The sequence below is a fragment of the Amblyomma mixtum genome, chromosome 1 (genome assembly GCF_055824585.1).
Source record: "Amblyomma mixtum isolate Tamu chromosome 1, ASM5582458v1, whole genome shotgun sequence".
Classification (NCBI taxonomy): Eukaryota; Metazoa; Arthropoda; class Arachnida; order Ixodida; family Ixodidae; genus Amblyomma; species Amblyomma mixtum.
Genome location: NC_143012.1, coordinates 255448060 through 255466670, shown reverse-complemented (window position 1 = coordinate 255466670; position 18611 = coordinate 255448060). Strand labels below are relative to the sequence as shown.

The 18611-nt window shown below is 50.6% G+C and overlaps 1 protein-coding gene across 1 annotated transcript; it reads left to right on the top strand.

Annotated features, from left to right (window-relative positions):
* The first annotated feature begins 208 nt into the window (after positions 1–208).
* On the top strand, positions 209–18339 carry LOC149371508 (solute carrier organic anion transporter family member 4A1-like). The gene is made up of 12 exons (XM_089585192.1): positions 209–517; positions 2251–2520; positions 5110–5212; positions 5445–5544; positions 6479–6600; positions 8188–8511; positions 11243–11332; positions 12476–12677; positions 15961–16117; positions 16503–16764; positions 17124–17326; positions 18142–18339. The coding sequence occupies exons 1-12, from the start codon at positions 209–211 to the stop codon at positions 18337–18339; spliced, it is 2340 nt and encodes a 779-aa protein (XP_089441318.1).
* The last annotated feature ends 272 nt before the right edge of the window (positions 18340–18611 follow it).

Below are 18611 nucleotides of genomic sequence, written 5' to 3'. Positions count from 1 at the left end.
CACCTTGTTTATGAAAGCGGCCGCCGCGTATCGCCACGAGTAGGGTTCGAGGCTATCAGGCACGCGCTCCCGTGTTCACGCTCATAAATTTTATGGCTGTACAGCCGAAAACGCAGTCTTTTCCGCGTCACTAGAGCAGCGGCTAATCTCACGAAGTGCCATCGCGCGCTCTGCAGTTTCCCCTGTAGAAGTTTCTCCGTATCCAGCCATGTGGTCCGGCGAACACAAGGAGGCTTCCTCGGAGTTCTCCGTCTCGTCGTTCGGCATGTCGGTGCCGCAGCTGGTGCAGGGCTCGGACCTGAAGCGGGCCGAGGGGACCTCTGGCGCCAACCACGACGTCCACTGCGGCCTGCTGGGCGTCTTCCCTTCGTTCCTGCAGAGCTACCGCACGCCCCGGTGCTACCTCTTCTTCCTGTGCATCCTGGGCATGACGCAGGGCTTCGTCGTCAACGGGCTCGTCTCCGTGGTGGCACCCACCATCGAGAAGCGCTTCCAGCTGCTCGGCGTCGAAGTCGGGGCAAGCCACCCTTTCTATCACTGTTAGCGCTCGCTCTTTGGAACGGCTGTCTACTCGCCATTCATGTCAGTGTGACAAAACGGTCCTCTGCGTATATCCATGTACTTAAAAAAATCGGTTTGCCCCGTTGCCATGAGCAGGAAACCTGTAGGTTCTTTGCAACCACATTCACTTTCTGGTAAGATGTCACTATAGTGAGGTGTTATAACGTATCGCCTATATTAAAGGCTCTAAGCGCTCGTGTTTTCCCTCCAACACGAACTAGCTAACATTGGATTTTGTTGCGAGACCTACGGACGTGCCTTCCATAGCGAATGCGTTTTCTAGAAAAACCTGTCATGCTCGTAGATCTGGACGGAACCTCCATGTTTGGCGACACGCACCATTGTCACCGTTTTTGGGTCCCAATGGAGCGTTTGTGTACGCATGAATTTCGATTAAGTTTGCTTCGTGTAAACCAGGGTAGAAGCCAGCAAGCAGCGCTGGCACTGGACATATTGTAAAGATCGTAGTACACGGGCCTGGAAAGAATTACCATCAGACGTGGGTCGTCGTTAAGCAAGGTACGGCGAAGGCTAAGCAGCGGCGGAAGCAGCCAGCACACATATGTCTCCTGGGTGGCTGAGAGTACCTGCTTTCTACTCGGCGACCGTTGCCCCAAGCCTGCCGTCATGGACCACACAGGGGACCCAGGTGACAGCTGATTCCATTTACCGAGCCCTTCCTGGTCGGAGTACAGAACCATAAAGAAGGGGTTGAAGTTTTAGCAAAAACAGACCGCCTTTCCGAAGTCTCTTCAAGTGTCGCCGCCGCCGCCGCCGCGGGGAGACCGACGTTATCTTCCCCAATTGCTGTGAGCGTGCCGGGGGAACAAAGGGCTTCGTTTGCTGTGGCTCTTAGGCGTGCCAAGCACCGCGACGAGCTGGCGGGCATCGTTCGACAAGGGACAAGGAACCACTTTCTGGCCTTTTCGTGACCTCTTTGTTCCGGCCTCGAGCGGCGGGTGTCTTTGATTATCAGCAGATGTCGGTGACCCGCAGAAACCTTCGACTGGCCGGAGGCCATCACCTACCGCAGTCAGCTACCTCGACGACGACCTTCTTTCCCTCAGACTCCACATGTGACGGGGGCGTGGCCCTAAGTGCAGTGGTGTGTTTGTGCGCACAAGTTTGTGTTGTTTGTGATCTGGGCCCCTCCCACCCCGGCGTGGGCGTCCTCAACCTAGGGAATTTAGGGAAGGCGAACAGTATAAATGTCGAGAACGAATGCGGCAGAGCAGCTCACTTCGCCTCATTTTGAGCTCACTTCAAGCCTCTTTTGGAGCCTCACTTCAGTTTCTTATGCTTGTAAAAAGATGTAAATAAACACTCTTGTAATCTTCCTCCCATCACCTTAACTCTTCGACTTGAGGGCACTCATGTCCTGGTGGTGGTGGGAACGGGTGTCGAAGCTTGACCACGGTTCCGTCAAGCGAGCAGCAGCAGCAGCGAGCTAGCAACGACCCCGAACCGACCCATCATCGCCAACAACTGGTGGCAGCGTCAACAACTGGTGGCAGCGGTGGGATAGAAGCCCCAACTCCCCCCATATCCGACAATATCCTAGCGCGCAACATGTGCAATTGATAACCGATCGCAATGCTATAAAGTTCATGGCAGGAACCGGTGACTCTGGGGTGTACTCGGGTGGTCTCTCGACTTGTGAAGGGAGCGGGGCTGGTGGACGACGTGCAGGTGATCCAGAGCATGTTCAACGTGGCGTCATGCATCATGGTGACGCCGGTGAGCTACCACGGTGGCGTGGGCCACAAGCCGGTCATACTAGGCATTGGTGCCCTGGTCATGGCCGTCGGCGCCATGATATTCGCCTCGCCCCACTTCATCGCGCCGCAGTACCTGGTGCTGGAGAGCGGCACCGCCAACGTCTGCCCTGAACGCGGCCCCGGGAAGTGCTCCCTCACCGGAAGAGTCACCAATGCCAACGCTTTCAAATACTTTTTCATGGTAAGGGCTTCGCCAACCCTCGATTTGAGTGCAGTGGTGTGCCATTCTCACTTAACGCCGTCTTCCGGACTCATCTGTTCTGCCATACAACCTTCGTAGTTTTCCCATATCTTCTGCAGTAATGCCTGGAAGCACTGCGGGTAGCTTATGCCTGGTCATGTAGGCCGTGCACGTCTTTTGTACATATAAGGCTATTCTTTGGAGTGGTTGCGGTGTTGATTTCTGCGAATTAAAGTCTGGACTTTATGTCTCAAGGCGCTGGACCACATGTGTGTGAAGACAGCGGCTGGTATGGTTACCCTTTGTCTGAGAAAAACCTCTTGATACGCTGTTGTCCGCTCTCCAAGAGACGGTTGAGGACTTTCATCCTGCCGTGTTGGGCAGGCGGCATAATGTCTGCGCAGTCAGTTCTTGATGTGGGTTCGACAGTGGAAATGATAAGTCGCCTATAGTTATCACGGACGAACTATTCCCTTTAAACAGCACTGACGTGCATTTCCCTTTCAAACGCCTTCTCAAAAGGTCTCCTCACTTCGAAGAGTTTTGCAGCTGCTCCTCTCGATCCAGTCCGCTACGCCTGCTGTGACGTCGTTCTGTAGCGTGTCGTCTCCCCAGTTCTATCGTCGTTCCTCTATTTTACCTGCCACCTTGTTGACCTCTATCCCTGTCTGTCTTGTTTTTTGCGTTGCCACATAGGTTTTTGAGTTGCTCGGATGAGAGCTGGTCTTGCCATATGCAGAAAAGTCGCAGCTTTGCTCATATGTATTCGCATAGAACGGAATCAGGTGCTTTTTTTATGCCTGAGCAGCTTTTATAACTCAACAGCAAAGCTCCCGCAAGGCCCTTCGGAGGCATTTGTACGAGGCAGGTTCGGTAATCGCTTTTTAAAAAAAAAATTCGAAAAAATTTAAGTTATCAACTAGAAGCGGTTCAATGAACACTTTGGGGTGCGCACAACGGTTACCAAAATACATCCTCCGGCTGTCAGAGCTTGGCGAACCTTCGGATAGGCTGGAGCCGTGGTCTGCATATTGAATTGGTTTGATTTGGACGCAAGGGACTGCCTTGTTAATATTCTAATTAGGTGCTTTGAGCGCCGTTGCACGCAATGCCAAATGTTAGCTGTATACTTCATCTCCTTTTAAAAATGAACACCATGCATATGGCGGGGCGTGAATGCCAGCGACATTAAGCGAAGATTACTAAGGGGATTTAATTAAAATACGTAATTCATTGCACCTTTATACTCTTGCGTTTGGAAAAACGTTTGGTACTTCAGGAGTCCGACACCTCCTTTGATTTTATTGGCAGCTATATAAGCCGCTTTCGCAGATCGAAGCCTTCTCTCACCATTTCTTGCGCTCTTCCATTCGCTAGCCTTCCTCCCTGCTCTGCACATGCAACTATATAGGGACGGAGCGCTCCATAACGAGTGACATAAAAGAAAAGCGAGCGACCGAATTTACGTTCTCTCTTTGTCCGCGAAGCGGCGCACTATAGAGGAGAATCCAGGGGATTTAGAACATTCAGGAGCTATTCCAGCAGCTCGACCTATGACGTAGAGACAAGACTCCACATAAGTTGCGCCACATCGCCACTGATAAACGAACCGGGGCCTCCACACTGGTCCCACTGTGAAGTGAACGGTGCAGCTGGCATTGAAACAGAGGAGGCGGTGAGCAGCCTTAGAAGGGTTACTACTTCGACGTCAACGACGCGTGACAGACAATTGCTGCGCACATAATGTTGTCAGCAAAAAAATTTCACAAGCGATCAATGCGATTCATGTGGCAGGGTGTGCATTAGCATTAGTGCCCACCCCGGACGGAGCAGCCGCTGCCGCTGACGGGTTCTTACCTTGCGAGCGGTAGCCTGATCCAGTACATAAGTTACTATGTGACATGGCGTACCCCAACTCCACTCTCCTGATCGAATCCAGCAATCGCAGTGTGACATACCCTACACCCTCTCCACTCTCTCACCTCTCGACTCTGATTGGCAACCGCGGTGTCCCTCTCGCCACACGTCACTTCTCAACCACCCTTCCGATTTGCTCTCTCTTCTCCTTTGAAAGTGGAAAGGTGGATTTCCTCTCTGCACTTTGCCTTATGCCTACCGTGGTTTCACACTCCAGCGCCGGACACTTTTCGCGCTAAATTGGCATTCTATCACATTACAAATATATTTCACTCGATATTTTTGAAGTATGCCTGGGTATGGGGAGCTTGGCGTCCCATAGCTATATTTAGGGCAAGGTTTATAATTTTTTGATGAACCTTTGTGATCTGCAATTTAGTTTGTATTTTATTGTTGTTACTGAGGTACTGTGTATTCTCCTGTATTGTATTTTCGTGTAATCCACTCATGCTATAGCCCCTGAACAAATCAGCAGTATTTTCAAATTAATAAACGAACAGTTACACTGAAGAGTGAAGCACTTCGAACTAATTTGACTAGTATATGTTCTCTGACATCCGCTGGCATTCTCTGGCATAACTTCACACGGCACACCCGACGTCCCTGCATTCTGGCTCCATCAAAACGCGGCCTACCACAGCCCCCGAAATGTTTTCCTTCCTTCTCGCGCAGCTCGGCCATGCGCTGCACGGCGTCGGCTCGTCGCCCTTTTTCACCCTAGGCGTGGCCTACCTCGACCAGAATGTGCCGACCTCCAGCGCATCCGTCTACATGGGTAAGCTATGCAATCTCCTGTGCTCATGTAGCGACCAACCGAAACGAAACAAGCGAAAAAAAAAATGTTCAGAAAAATAGGATTCTAACCTTTAAATTCACTACGATTAAGACACTTTGTGTTGTGCATATATAGCAGTGCCTGCAGAAAATGTGTAGTGTATTTCTTGCGCGGGCAAGAAAAGTGGCTAAATAGATTTAAAGTATACATGAGCGGCTGACTCGTCTCGCAGGTATTTTTTATGCCACGTCCGTCCTGGGACCCGCTATGGGCTTCCTCCTGGGAGGATTCTTCCTCTCAAAATACACGGACATAACCGTCGATTCTTCACAGTGAGTATGACCACGTTATCGCTTTATATTCTTACTTATTGGAGCCGAGAAACGTCATCAAGGACAGCAAGGACAGAGTTGTGTAGCGTGTGCACAGCTAGCGTTTGAGAAGTGTCCTAAACTCACCTTTCATCAGCGTGCTATCTTTCATCGCCGTTATACAGGGTTGAAGCATTCGGCCTTAGGCCCGCTGCAGCTTGTCGTATATGTTTAGGCAAAACAAGGCCTGCATTCCTCAGACGCTACAGACCGAGCATCAAGATGTATCTTTTTTTAGATTTACTTTTGCAACGCGCTTATGAACACTCCTTTCGTCAAGGAAGTCGCCAGTAGTCATTCTCGATGGCTCTTTAGTAGTCAGTGATTCAACAAAACCCGCAGCAATGAAACAGGAGAAATGTAATAATCAAACATTTCGATCAAGCTAAGCATTTACGGGAAAACACGGTATAATGAACGATAATTGCAGCCAAAATGTCTCTTATGCTCGGATTGCATGCAAACGCAATGAGACTTCATGTTGTGCCTTTTGGTGGCTTTTTGGGCCCGAATAAAAAAAAAAATTGATAATTATCACCTCAAGGACGTATGCTCAAATAAAACCCCCTTATTCTTCCATGCATATTATATTACTATATTATTCGTACGTATAAGCTTTGTTCTTAATAAAGCAATAAGCAATTGGCTCAGCGGATGCTTTCTAGCATGATTTTCGAGACCCTTTGCACCTAATTTTGTGAGTTGATGCGTTTAGTTCATTTTGAAACACTTGTTCTTATAGACCACCCTGAGTTTGTAGACAAGCGAACTTAACCCACAGACCTTATGGTACGTTATAACGACCATACTTAACGGGTGTATCAACGTTCGTATGTCTCTTGTACGATTGCATCATCGTTCTAATGCGGAGTAATGCAATAACAACGCCACGCAGACTTGGGATGGACTCTTCGAGCACCAACTGGGTGGGCGCCTGGTGGCTAGGCTTCTTCGGGGCTTCGATCGTCATGTTCCTCGCCGCATTTCCCGTCGCCAGCTTTCCCAGGGAGCTACCAAGTACGTATACAAGAGGATCGATCCTTTGCACCATCGGCTCACTGCCATCACATCCTTCAATGAGAGGCAACGCGTTCGTCACAGGAAATTTGCACAATTTAGCATGCAGACTGAAGGCAGTAGAACTCATCTTCTCGTACCCACATGACGTTTGGCGACGCTGCGCTGCATAGTCGGCAGTCCAAAACCTAGTGTCGACAGCCACTTTGGTCGCGACAGAAGCGAGACCACATCGTAACCTATGATAGATATACGCTGCTGACCGGGCGTTCCTTGCGTAGGTGCGACCGATAAAACTGCTGTCGCAGCGCACGGTATTGTATCTCTCAACTTGCTACAGTGGAGCGGAAGTTCAACTAGGCGCGATGGCTTAGATTTTTGAGTGGCTGGTTCGCGGGCGCGCATTGTGGATCTATGAGTTGTGCAAGCCGTGGTGTTCGCAACCCCTCCACTCCGTTCTTCACTTCGAGTGAAAGTAGGAGTGAGATGGAGTGGATATGCAGATGTCTTCAGCACAGTGCGGATACGCGTGGTTCGAGATATTGTGAGGCATTTTACGTCGCGACAGCACTGTGTGTCTAGACCAAAGCTCCTAATTCCAGTCATTACTCGGGGTTGACGGTGCTGGGATAGGCATGGGAACCTCCTGGGTTGGTTCCCTGAGGGCTTACTACTGTTGCTTGAGACAGACCCCCAGACGGTCATCTCGGGGTTGGTCACTTGTCGAGCCTCAGTCTGATCTGCAGATCAAAATTTCCCGTGTTGACGGCCGCAATTTAACCACTCTCGAAACCCTTAGTTGCGCTGGGTTTTGAGTTTGATATTTACAAAATGCGTGCAGTGTTTGACACGTGACCCGAATTCAGGCGCCACTGTTTCCTGCTGTTAATTTAACAGAAGACACAATTTGCGCGCACGCTGCTCAAGCTATTATGACGCCATCCCAACTGTTTAGCGCCCACAAATAAAAAACCTAAACATGAAAAATAAAATCTGAAGCGTGTTCAGGAGTTACACATTTCAGAAAATTAGTAATGTTATTTATGCAAAATTTCAAACCTGGTTTCTTGCTTTCTTAAGGTGCACAGAGTAGACAAAGAAAGCATTTCGGGAGGAATGGTTTGGTTTACGCGGTTTAACGTCCCGAAGCGACTCAGGCTATGAGGGACGCTGTATTGGAGGGCTCCGGAAATTTCGGCCTCGTTAGGATTTTTTAACCTGCACTGACATCGCACAGTACGCTGGCCTCTAGCATTTCCCCTGCATCGAAATGCGACCACCGCGGCCGGGATCGAACCCGCGTTCTTCGGTTGAGCAACCGAGCACAGTAACCACTGAGCCACCGCGGCGGCTCAGGAGGAATGACCGATTGAATAGTATCTCACAAGCCCCGCAGCATTCTGTTGGAAGATTAGCTCTGAATAGTGCGCCCCCTTGTTAGGTTCACTTGTCAACGGCCAGACATCGCTCAGGTTTTTTACCCTGCCACCAGCATCATCACTCAGAGCCCTAGGGGAGAAGTGCCATTAGTAAAAAATAGATGTAAGGTGAAGCTCCACCTGACGAGCGTTCGTGTTCTTCGCGCAGCTGCCAAGCTGAAGGCGATAGAAGTGGCCCAGAAGAAAAAGGAGAAGGAAATGCAGCAGTCGAAGCAATCCCGGAGCTCGCCCGATGCACAAGAGCAGAAGGCTGCCGAGGGACCGAAGGAGGCACCGGAAGCGGGGGACGATGGGGGGCAGCAGGAGCAGAAGGACGCACCGAGCCAAGAGAAGGAGGCGCCAAAGGACGTCGTGCAGAGCCCGCAGACAGGACAGACTCCGGAGATCGCAGAGCGAAGCTTCGTCAACCACGTCCAAAGGCTGGTCTGCAATCCCACCTTCTGCTGCCTGACGCTGGCGGCGGCTGCCGAAAGTGAGTCCACTTGACAGCAGTCAGTGCGTGCTCTCGGAAAAATAGTAATCCTCGATTGAGGAACCTGGCTACACGTTGATGTTCCGTTCGTGATCGGCAGGCACCGCACCTTACTATAGCCAATCATTAACCGAACCTGCGTTCGAACATGCTTGAGTATCCCACCCCTGATTTCAGGAAAGTCACCGAGAGTCATTCATACTCGCAGGCAGTCACAGTTCTGATTAGTAACGCATTATTAGTAGCTAGTCGCTTATACAGAAGACCTCATTTAGCATAACAGACTGATCGTGACCCTCGGTGGTTCATACGTGTGCAGTTGGGACAAGAGTGGCCTCTAAAATACCCGCGACGAGCCCACTGCGGGCGACCCCGGAATGACTGGGTAACTCCACTTCGGGTTTACCCCTGTTGATCTCTCATAGAGGCTAAAATCGGTATTGGAATGGCTAACCGAGCCCCCTTCCCCGCATCCAGCCTGCGGCGGCCTCTCCCTTCGGCTTCGTAAGGGCAGACTAGACGCAGACGTGCGTTCCATGCAAAACCTCAGCAAGAAAAAATGGGACTGCCCACGAAATACAGCAGTTGGTCCCACATCGGGCGTGGCGGAGCTTAAAAACCAGCATCGCCCACTGTCGCATACAGGGCAGCAGATTTAGGAATAAGGGGGAAATTGCTTATTGGCATCCATCAAAGTGCAGCTATACGGCCACAATCGAAAGCTTTACAGCTTCCACGGAAACTTCGTAGTCAAAGAAAAATTTGTCCTGGTCCGGGGTTCGAACGCGGACCGCCTGCTTCACCGGAGCAGTCGCTCTACCAACTCAGCTAACGGGACGGCTAGCATGTGGTAAGGCGAGAGCGAAGTGATCAATAATTCGTAGTGAGAACAGTGCTGGCGAAATGTTTTAGGCGAATCTTCGAGCAGAATTTGTAATCCTACTCCACACCGTGGGATGCCCCTGAATCATTTGGCCGAAAGCAGGTTTAACGAAAATGTGGACCATGGGTAGAGAAAACGTTGGCAGGCCAATAGCGCAGTTAGTTTATCAGCCGTTGCGGGGCTGAAAAACCTGATGAAGATTAATTTTTATGGCGCAAGAGCATCTGTGGCCAAAATGTGCCATGGCACAAGGTTCTTTTCGTTTTCTCGGTGGGGTCAAATACCTATTTCCCAAGCATTTCCTGGCCAGAGGAAGCTTGTACTGGGTACCCGACGGCAATGGGGATCGAACCCTGCACCTCCTGCATGTTAGGCGGATGCTCAGCCATTAGGCCACCACTGCGGTTCACCCTAATGCAAGAACAATCCTGAACATTCCTAATGCAAATGAATTCGGTTCATTAGCTAACCTGTAGAAAGCCTATACACTGGAAGCCTACAGACCGACAACAACAATTAGATTTCACTACCCATCAAACAAGACCCTGCAGGCAAAGCATATTTGTAGGATAGACAATGCTCCTCAGAAGAATAGGTCGCGACGACGAGCACTACCTGAAAAATCTCCATTTGTTAAAAACACCCTAATTGATAGGAACTATCTCCATAACTCCCTTAATGCTTTCCAACGAGCAGCAACCAGTCCAAAACGAGGCGGTGCACCTAAAAGACTGTCACAAAATACGGAGCAATTTTGAAAAAAAAAAAAGAAAAAAAAACAGCGCCACGCGGACGGCTCTCGCCGGCGCGCTTCGTAAAACGGGGAGAAGGAAACCCCGGAGAGCTAGCCATGTGTGTGTGACTGCCCCTCCATAACCGTTCGCCGACACAGCACGCGGGGAAGGAATGCGTCAGCCTTGACGTCGATTTTTCTAGAACGTCGGAGATGCTTCTACTCGAAACCGGCGGAGAGGGCGTAGCCTTGCGTGTGCTAAGACATGCCCTCATCCTCTTCACTCGCATGTCGGCGGCGGCGCCAGGACAGAAATTTCCAGATGCTCCTGGAAATCAGGGACGCGCGCCCGGCGCGAGAAAGAGGAGTCTGCACGGCCGATACTGTGTGTATATGCTCGCCTGCCTTGGCGCGTAGAACAAACAGACGGGGACCAAGCCTATATACCATGGATGGATGGATGGATGGATGGATGGATGGATGGATGGATGGACGGACGGACGGACGGACGGACGGACGGACGGACGGACGGACGGACGTATGGACGGACGGACGTATGGACGGACGGACGTATGGACGTATGGATGCATGGATGCATGGATGGATGGATGCATGGATGGATGGATGGATGGAGAGGAGTGCCCCCTTTGAAACAGGGTGGTGGCAATTGCCACCATGCTCAGCTTTTCTTTCTTTACTATTTTTTTGTTTACTGTGTTGGCAATTCTCATTAAGATTCGCCATCATCTTTACCTACGGTTTCCTACAATTCTACCCTTATGCCACATCTCTGCTTTTCAGCCACCAATCGCTTTTTGCTAGCTTCCACTGCAGATTTATTCACCTGACCATTGTTATCTTTAAACCCTAGGGCCTCAGAAAGAGTGACTGTGCCTGCATCGACAACCATTCTTCTTTCACGCAGTGTCATCTCGCGCCATTCGGAAGCGGTCAGCGCTGAAACGATCCACTTTGCATTGGCGAACGGCACACTTCTCAGTACTCTAGTGCACTTTACTGTACGGCTATACATTCTTTGATGTTGTAGAACTTTTTCAGAGCCAAAACACCTCCATTCCCTTGGATAAAAATTTGATTCCCTGTCTTCATTTCAGCCATGGTAGCGTCAGGGCTGACTGGATTTGCGACGAAGATCTTCATCGCCATGTTCGGCATATCCTCTTCACAGGCCTCCGGCCTCTTAGGTATGTTTGCGGCGTATAGCTCAAAAATCTCTTCTGACAACGAAAAGGCGCCGATCTACAAGTGTATGCGTACGGTCGATTTTCGCCACTTCACACAAAGCGCTATCTTGTTCTGATGCGCTCTTTGACACTTTTCCACGAAAGTCGTACTTTTCGGGAACGATATCGGTCTTTATTCGGGAAGTAGGAGGGGGGGGGGGGGGGGGGGGGGCTTTTATTTCAGTAGATGGGAGGGTCAAGAGCTAGGCTGCCTGCACACTGCCTCATTTACCAAAGTTGAAGGCTATGCATGAGCATTATGACCGCCGCCACACGAATGGACCGCGTCGCTGAAAGCTTCATCCCGCTCAGACCGATCACAGGAGCATGCTATATATGCGGCGTCTGCAGGAGCTGCGATTCCGAAACAGTCGTCTAAAGAAACTATAGCGTGCTTTATTAGGACTTCGTGGCCAGTTAATCGAAAATCGAAAGTAATTCGATAATTGAGGACGTATTGGATTCCTCTAATTTTGCACATGCAATATCTCATTGTCGACGAATGGAATAAGAGTATATTCAATTCGCAATTCGAAAAGTTCGAAATATTTGACACCCTTACAACATGCGATAAAAGGGTACTTGAAGCGCCCTCTTTACGCGCATTGTGAGAGGTACTGCCATAGTGAGCAAAACACTGAATGGGGGCCTCTTGTCGCGTGATGTGAGTTGATATATATAATTGAGACTGCTAAGCGATGTATTATAGTGTCAAACAAATGGAACAAATAGTGCCAAGCGTCACTCCGAGGCAGATATCACCAGATTGGAACTAACTGGAATACGTAGCCCTCCAGACGAAGGGTTAGTCCGATGGGGAAATAACTGATCAGCGCTATGCCGTTGGGGTGGGATACACTAAGGTTGTCCATGAAAACTAAAAGGAGTGCAGCCATTAGTCTTTTGGGGACTGTTGCAGCGTTTTTACCAGATAACAGCACCATTACCTCAAAAAAGTACCGGTGGCGATGACAACTCATCTATACTCCCCAAGGGACTAAATATTGTACTCCTTTTAGTTCTGTACGGCTTAGAGTGTGTGCGGCGATCGCCTGCGCATTTCTGGCGAAGAGAGACTGGACCCCGGCCCCCGTGCGCATGCAGGCGCCGTGGCCGTGCCCAGTGCCTGCGGCGGCACCCTGCTGGGCGGCTACGTCATCACCAAGCTGAACGTCAAGTCGTCGACCATCGTGCGCTACTGCGTCATCCTCTCGTTCGTGCCCTGGTTCACGCTCTTCGTCTTCATGCACTCCTGCGACAACAACCAGAGCGCGCTCGCCAACCGCACCAGCGCCCCGGGGCACGCGTAAGCTCGGCCTTGCCCCCGGATGCGTACTATACGTGCCTCCTTGTGCTGCGACATGTTGGTTACGTGCGTTTCATTAGTAACATGTGCAACACGGGGTCAGTTCTGAAGCGGTTTTTATTCAGACAGCGCTGCACAATATATGCGCACACAATTGTCGGTTGGAGGGATCATCGTAAATTATTTCGATATTGTGTTGAGGATTATCATTATGGGCTTCGTGGATTCTCAGGAAGGACGTTAACTGCTCCGTGTCGCATTTTATAGATCCCGATATTACATGTTTTCTCTCCTATTTTAATGCTTATATGTGCTGCGCTAGGCAATTATAGGCCGAGTCACAGTATTTGCACCATATGTTGGCACATATTCGTTTCCAGCGGAGTCAGAGCGTAGAAAGAACCCGAAATAAAAATATTCACAGGGACACCTAATTAGACTGTGTTCATAATGCGTTAGCATTAGAACCTGTTGACGCCTTTACATAGAGTTTTGTGACATTCTTTCGTGGCTCTGTTCGCGGGCACCTACATGTCTGTCTGCACGCAACCACACATATCTTCAGGTCCTCCATATGGTGGTTAGATGTTTCCCTAAAGGTGCCACGAGGGGGCGGCACGGACGTGAAGGAGATACATCGAAACGTACAGTTGTCACTTCTGGTCTTGTTACGTCACTTCTTTTCCTGGGAATTATGTGACCGACGACATATTTTACCCCGATTAGGGTTCTAACGCATTAATGAAGGTGTCAATGACGTTACCTTGTTGGGTTTTATCCCTGATTAGTGTTCTAACGCATTAATAAAGGTACCAATGACGTTCCCTTGTTGGGTTCCTTTTCAATCGTTTTGCCAGCTTACATTCTGAAAGCGTTAAAGCTGCCTACGCATGCCAATATTCATTGGGGAGGGCAGATTCTAATCCTTCCACTTGCAGTTGCAGTCACTTACCCTATGATCAGAACATGAGGGCAAACAAACACGCAAAAGAGGAAGGGAGACAACACGAGAACGCGACTACTGAAAACGGCGCAACCATGACGTTTATACGAGGTCTGTTAGAAAAGTATCCGACTTTTGGCCGAAGAAAAAAAACTGGCGTAACTGGAGCGTTGAAAACCTAATCACCTTCGAAGTAGTCTCCTTGGGACTCCACTCACTTGTCCCAGAGGTGCTGCCATTGGTGGAAGTATTCCGAAAAAGCCCCTTTCGGAATGGAGTTTAGCTCAGCTGTCGTTGCAGCCATAATGTCCTCTCTTGTTTGAAATCGCGCTCCTTTCAATGGCCTCTTGATTTTGGGAAACAGCCAGAAGTCGCAGGGGGCCATATCAGGAGAGTAAGGAGTCTGTTGAACTACAGGAGTCTGGTTTTTCGCCCAAAAAGTCTGAATCAAGTGCGAGGAACGTGCAGCAGCATAGTCGTGATGGATGCGCCAATTTACTGTTGACCTCAACTTCGGCCTCCTGAGTCGCACAGCACCACGTAGGTGACGGAGGACATCCCTGTAGTACTCTTTGGTCATTGTTTGACCCTGTGGGGTGCGTACTCATGGTGCGCCACACCGAAGGAGTCAAAGAAAGCTTTCAGCATCACTTTGACAATGCTGCGCACTTGGCGGGCCTTCTTTGGTCTTGGTGACGTGGAATGCTTCCACTGTGACGGCTGGGATTTGGTTTCGGGTCGTACCCATACACCGAAGACTCGTCACCAGTGATTATGGTGTTGATGAAGTCGGGGTCACTGTTTGCGGAATCCAGCATTTCTTGTGAGACTTCAACACGAAGCTGCTTTTGCTCCACCGTGAGCAGCTTCGGCACGAAATTCGCCGCAACTCTCTACATGGCCAAATCTTCGGTGATAAATGAATGTGCAGAAAAATTGCTGATGTCCACCTCTTCCGCAATTTCTCGGATAGTCACACGACGGTACCGCATCACCACAGCGTTCACTTCGGCAGTGACCTGGTCATTTCGGCATGTTGATGGCCGACCGGAGCATGGCTCTCTCTCCACCGATGTACGGCCGTCTTTAAACCAATTTTACCACTGCTTAATCTGTGTGCTGCTCATAGCATCGTCACCGAAAGCCTTGTGAATATTCCGAATGGTTTCCACTTGGCTGTCGCCGTTTCTGGCAAAATTTGATGCAGTAGCGCTGTTCCTGTCGCTCCGCCATTTTCCTTGCAACAAAAAACCCACGAGAGCACTGCGCACTGCCTCACTCAAACGCTGCGTCCCAGCGCCTGACACTATCGGCAGGCGGGAAAAAATTCGTGCATGCACACGAAGGTTCAAAGTCGGCTGATGCAAGCGCGCTTGTTTCATATCCACCAGGTGTTCGCAAAAAAAAAAAAAAGTCGGATACTTTTCTAACAGACCTCGTATGTCAGGTGCTCCGTCACAACTGTACGTTAGCGGAGCATCGCGACCAGGTGCGCCTCACCTGGTCACGCACCTGTCACTGCGCGTGCGCAGCAGGACTCCGGAAATTCGCTATCTATAGTCTAGTACCTCTGCCCTAAATCCTTTGCCGTTTGTATAATAGGCTAACCAGTAGATACAGTTGGAATTTGCTTTTTTTTACAGCAGTAGCTTTTAGAGTGGTTTTCTCCAGGCAAAAGGCTGTCTGCATCAAGGTCGTTCTGTGCGGTAACTGAAAACTCTCACCCTCACCTGCAGTGGTCCAGAGTCACAGGAGACAAGAGAGTTTTCCAACATATGGCATCGCCTTATTGCTCGCTAGTCTGCTGCGTGCTTCAATAAAACTTGTCGATCTAGTTGCTTCATTGCTACCTCGCGAAACGGGCGATGACGGGGTATGAAGAAACACATACCACACACATGCGCATGCGACGAGCACAATGCGTGTGGTAAGGTTTCCATTACTTGGACCTCGTCCTTCTCGCGCAGTAGAAACGAAGCATGCTTTGGAAGTGGTAGCGTCAAGTGCGCATGTTAGTCCCGCGAGCACTATGGCCATATAGGCGAATGAGCGATCAGCCTTGAAAATGTTTTATCTGTCGTCATTGGATCTTTCGGACTGGATGCAGTTATAGAAGCATTGCTGTCCTTCCTTCGCTCCACGAGAAGGTGAGGAACTCTTTTCGGCCGGTATACTTAAATCCATGCTATGAAAGGTTAGTAACCCAAGATCGATATCTCCGTTGAGCGATGCTAAAATGAACTTAATGAGGAGAGTCCCTCATCACGTGCACATGCACCTTTTCTGCGTCATCGGAGTGCGAGAACTTACGCCTCCGGCGCGGTTCGTGCGTGCGTGCAGCGAACGACTCACCTTTGCCGACCTGGAGCATGGCTGCAATGCACACTGCAACTGCACGAGCGTCATGTACGACCCCGTCTGCGGAAGCGACAACTTCACCTACTACTCGCCCTGCATCGCAGGCTGCGCGGACGAGAAACGATTCCACAAGACCAAGGTGAGTCGAGTGAGGAAATCGTTTATTGATTGGAGGGGTGGGCTTTGCTGCAGCACCGGGTGAAGCCCTCAGTCCAGGACTCTACGGCTTGTGCTGTACGAGTCGCCCGATCGATCAAATATAGCTGGCTCTCGCCCGACCCGTCCTGCCACCGCTGTCTGGCACAGACTGAATTACCGAGTCCTACCGAGAGTGCTATTCCAGGATAGGGCTGTCCATGACTGTGAATACAATGGGTCGGTGATCACTATGAGAAGGCTCATGTATATTAGCTCTTAATTTACTGTTGTTTCTCTAGACGAGCGTGAAAGCATGCGTGAATGCTTTTATCTTTTAGAGTTGCTTTTAGAGCAGCCTTTCTGCAGCATGCGTGGTCTGCGCTCAGCTCTACACGCAGTGCACGTGCGTGAACGGGCCCACGCTGCACAAGGAGCTCGATAACGACACTGTCTTCGACTACATGGCCAAGCGGGACCCGTGCGTCTCCGAGTGCTCCCTCGTGTTCGTCTACGCGGGGGCCATCTTCATCGCCCTCTTCTTCACCTTCCTGCTCATTGTGCCCGCGCTCACGGCGCTGCTGAGGTCCATCGACGAGGACCTCAAGTCCACCGGCATCGGCGTCAACTACGTGGCCATCAGGCTGCTGGGTATGATGTGGGCGTGACACGGCACCGAGCAGGCTGTCAGAACTGCTGTATCGCTCACAGTCACAGACGCGTGGTGAACAGCTGCCTCACTCACGCTCAGACGTCAAGTGTTGGGTTAGCTGAGTGCACTCATTGCCTTTCAAAGATCACCATTAACATTTTCAGAACAAAGGTTCGCTTGTACTATATACGAATATGAGGTCCAGTATTCAAGCTTCGACAGTGAAAAGTACAGCTTGCTTTCGGTAATTATGATAGAGTTGGGCGCAGACATTCCATACAGTACTCTGCAGTGTGCACTCCAGGGTGAACCTTCGAGGAACGCTGATGTGTCTTTCGCTTTCCGCACACCACTCCAGGCACCATCCCTGGCCCGATCCTGTTCGGCCACTTGATCGACCGCAGCTGCATCCTGTGGCAGGGCACGTGCAGCGGCGGCCGGGGCGCGTGCGCAGTCTACGAGAACGCGGCCATGGGCATGAACCTGTTCCGCGTCATGATCAGCGTCAAGTCGGCCTCCATACTGTTCTTCTTCTGCGCCTCGCTCAGCAGCAGGGCCCAGGCATGTTCCTTGTTCTCACTTCTCTTCCGGCTCTGACTCAGGTTCTCTCACATGAATGACACAAGCGCAGTGATACTTAACGACAGAAGCCCTGTCGGAGCAGACTCGCCCGCTCGATGCAGCCCGACCAAGAGACGCGTGGGCGCACGTATAAAAAAAAAAAAAGAACGAACCGCTATGAGAGCCACAGCTCCCGCCAGCTCGCCTCGGCTTTACAGCGACAGCTGTTACGGACGCGTTTCCCGAATCTGCGCCGTCGTTGGCGTCATCGGTGTAGCACTGCACCACACTGATTGGTCGCCATGCAATGATGTCCCGCATGACGTCACAGCAGCCAGCTACACTATTCGCATGCAGTAACGCCACGCATGATATTGCCACGTTGCCAGGTTGTTTCCAATGGCGGCCTCTGCCGCATTGGTCCGTTGCTTCGCAGCCACTGGGGACTGAGGACCGAGTCTCTAGCGGCTGCGAAGCAATTGAGCAAGGCTTCGGTCAGACCTGTGATGCAGCGGAGGGTACAGGCGCATTTTTTGTAAACATAATTTATTCATGAACTCAACTGTGTCGCTGCGAGACGCTTGAAGTTTTCTGTTTGCTGTAAAAACGCATCGGATTGTTTTGCTATGGCTCTCTAGTTACTAAGTGCGAGCGCAGGACAAACTTCTAAGAACAAGATTTTGCTACGCGTGAAACATTCAGTATTTCCATTCATAGCAGCATCCTAACTACATTCCACAGTTACCTCACAATTAATAGTAACGTCTGAGAAAGGTGCACTTGACTAACAAAAACACGTCGATTGGTTCGAGCAGAGCGCCTCCTCGTCGCCCGGCGCCGAAGGAGGGACGCCTGCCGCGGTGGCGCCCGACGACGGCGGCGGTGACAACAAGCAGGAGCAGCCGCAGCAGCTTCAGATCTCCCGCAGCTCTGCCAGCGTCGACAACAGCTTCAACAGGGGAAAGGAGGACGCCAGAGAGGACGTCAGCAAGGACAGATCCCACAGAGACTGAGCTCCCGGCCTCGAAAAGATGTAAAAGACTATACTGCAGTTCTCACAGCGCGCACAATAAGAATAGAGTCGATGGCAGTCTCTTGTAGATTAAGAGGTCGCAGCACATTAGCAAATGGCAGTAAATTTCCTTCACCACCACATCAGTGATGATAAACAATGTTGGGCGAGTCACAGCGAGGATAAGTCTCTTAATTGCGCTTGCAGTATGTCTCCTTGCGTGGAGACGAAGCTATAGTTGTCTGACATGTCATCCCGATATGATTTTACCTG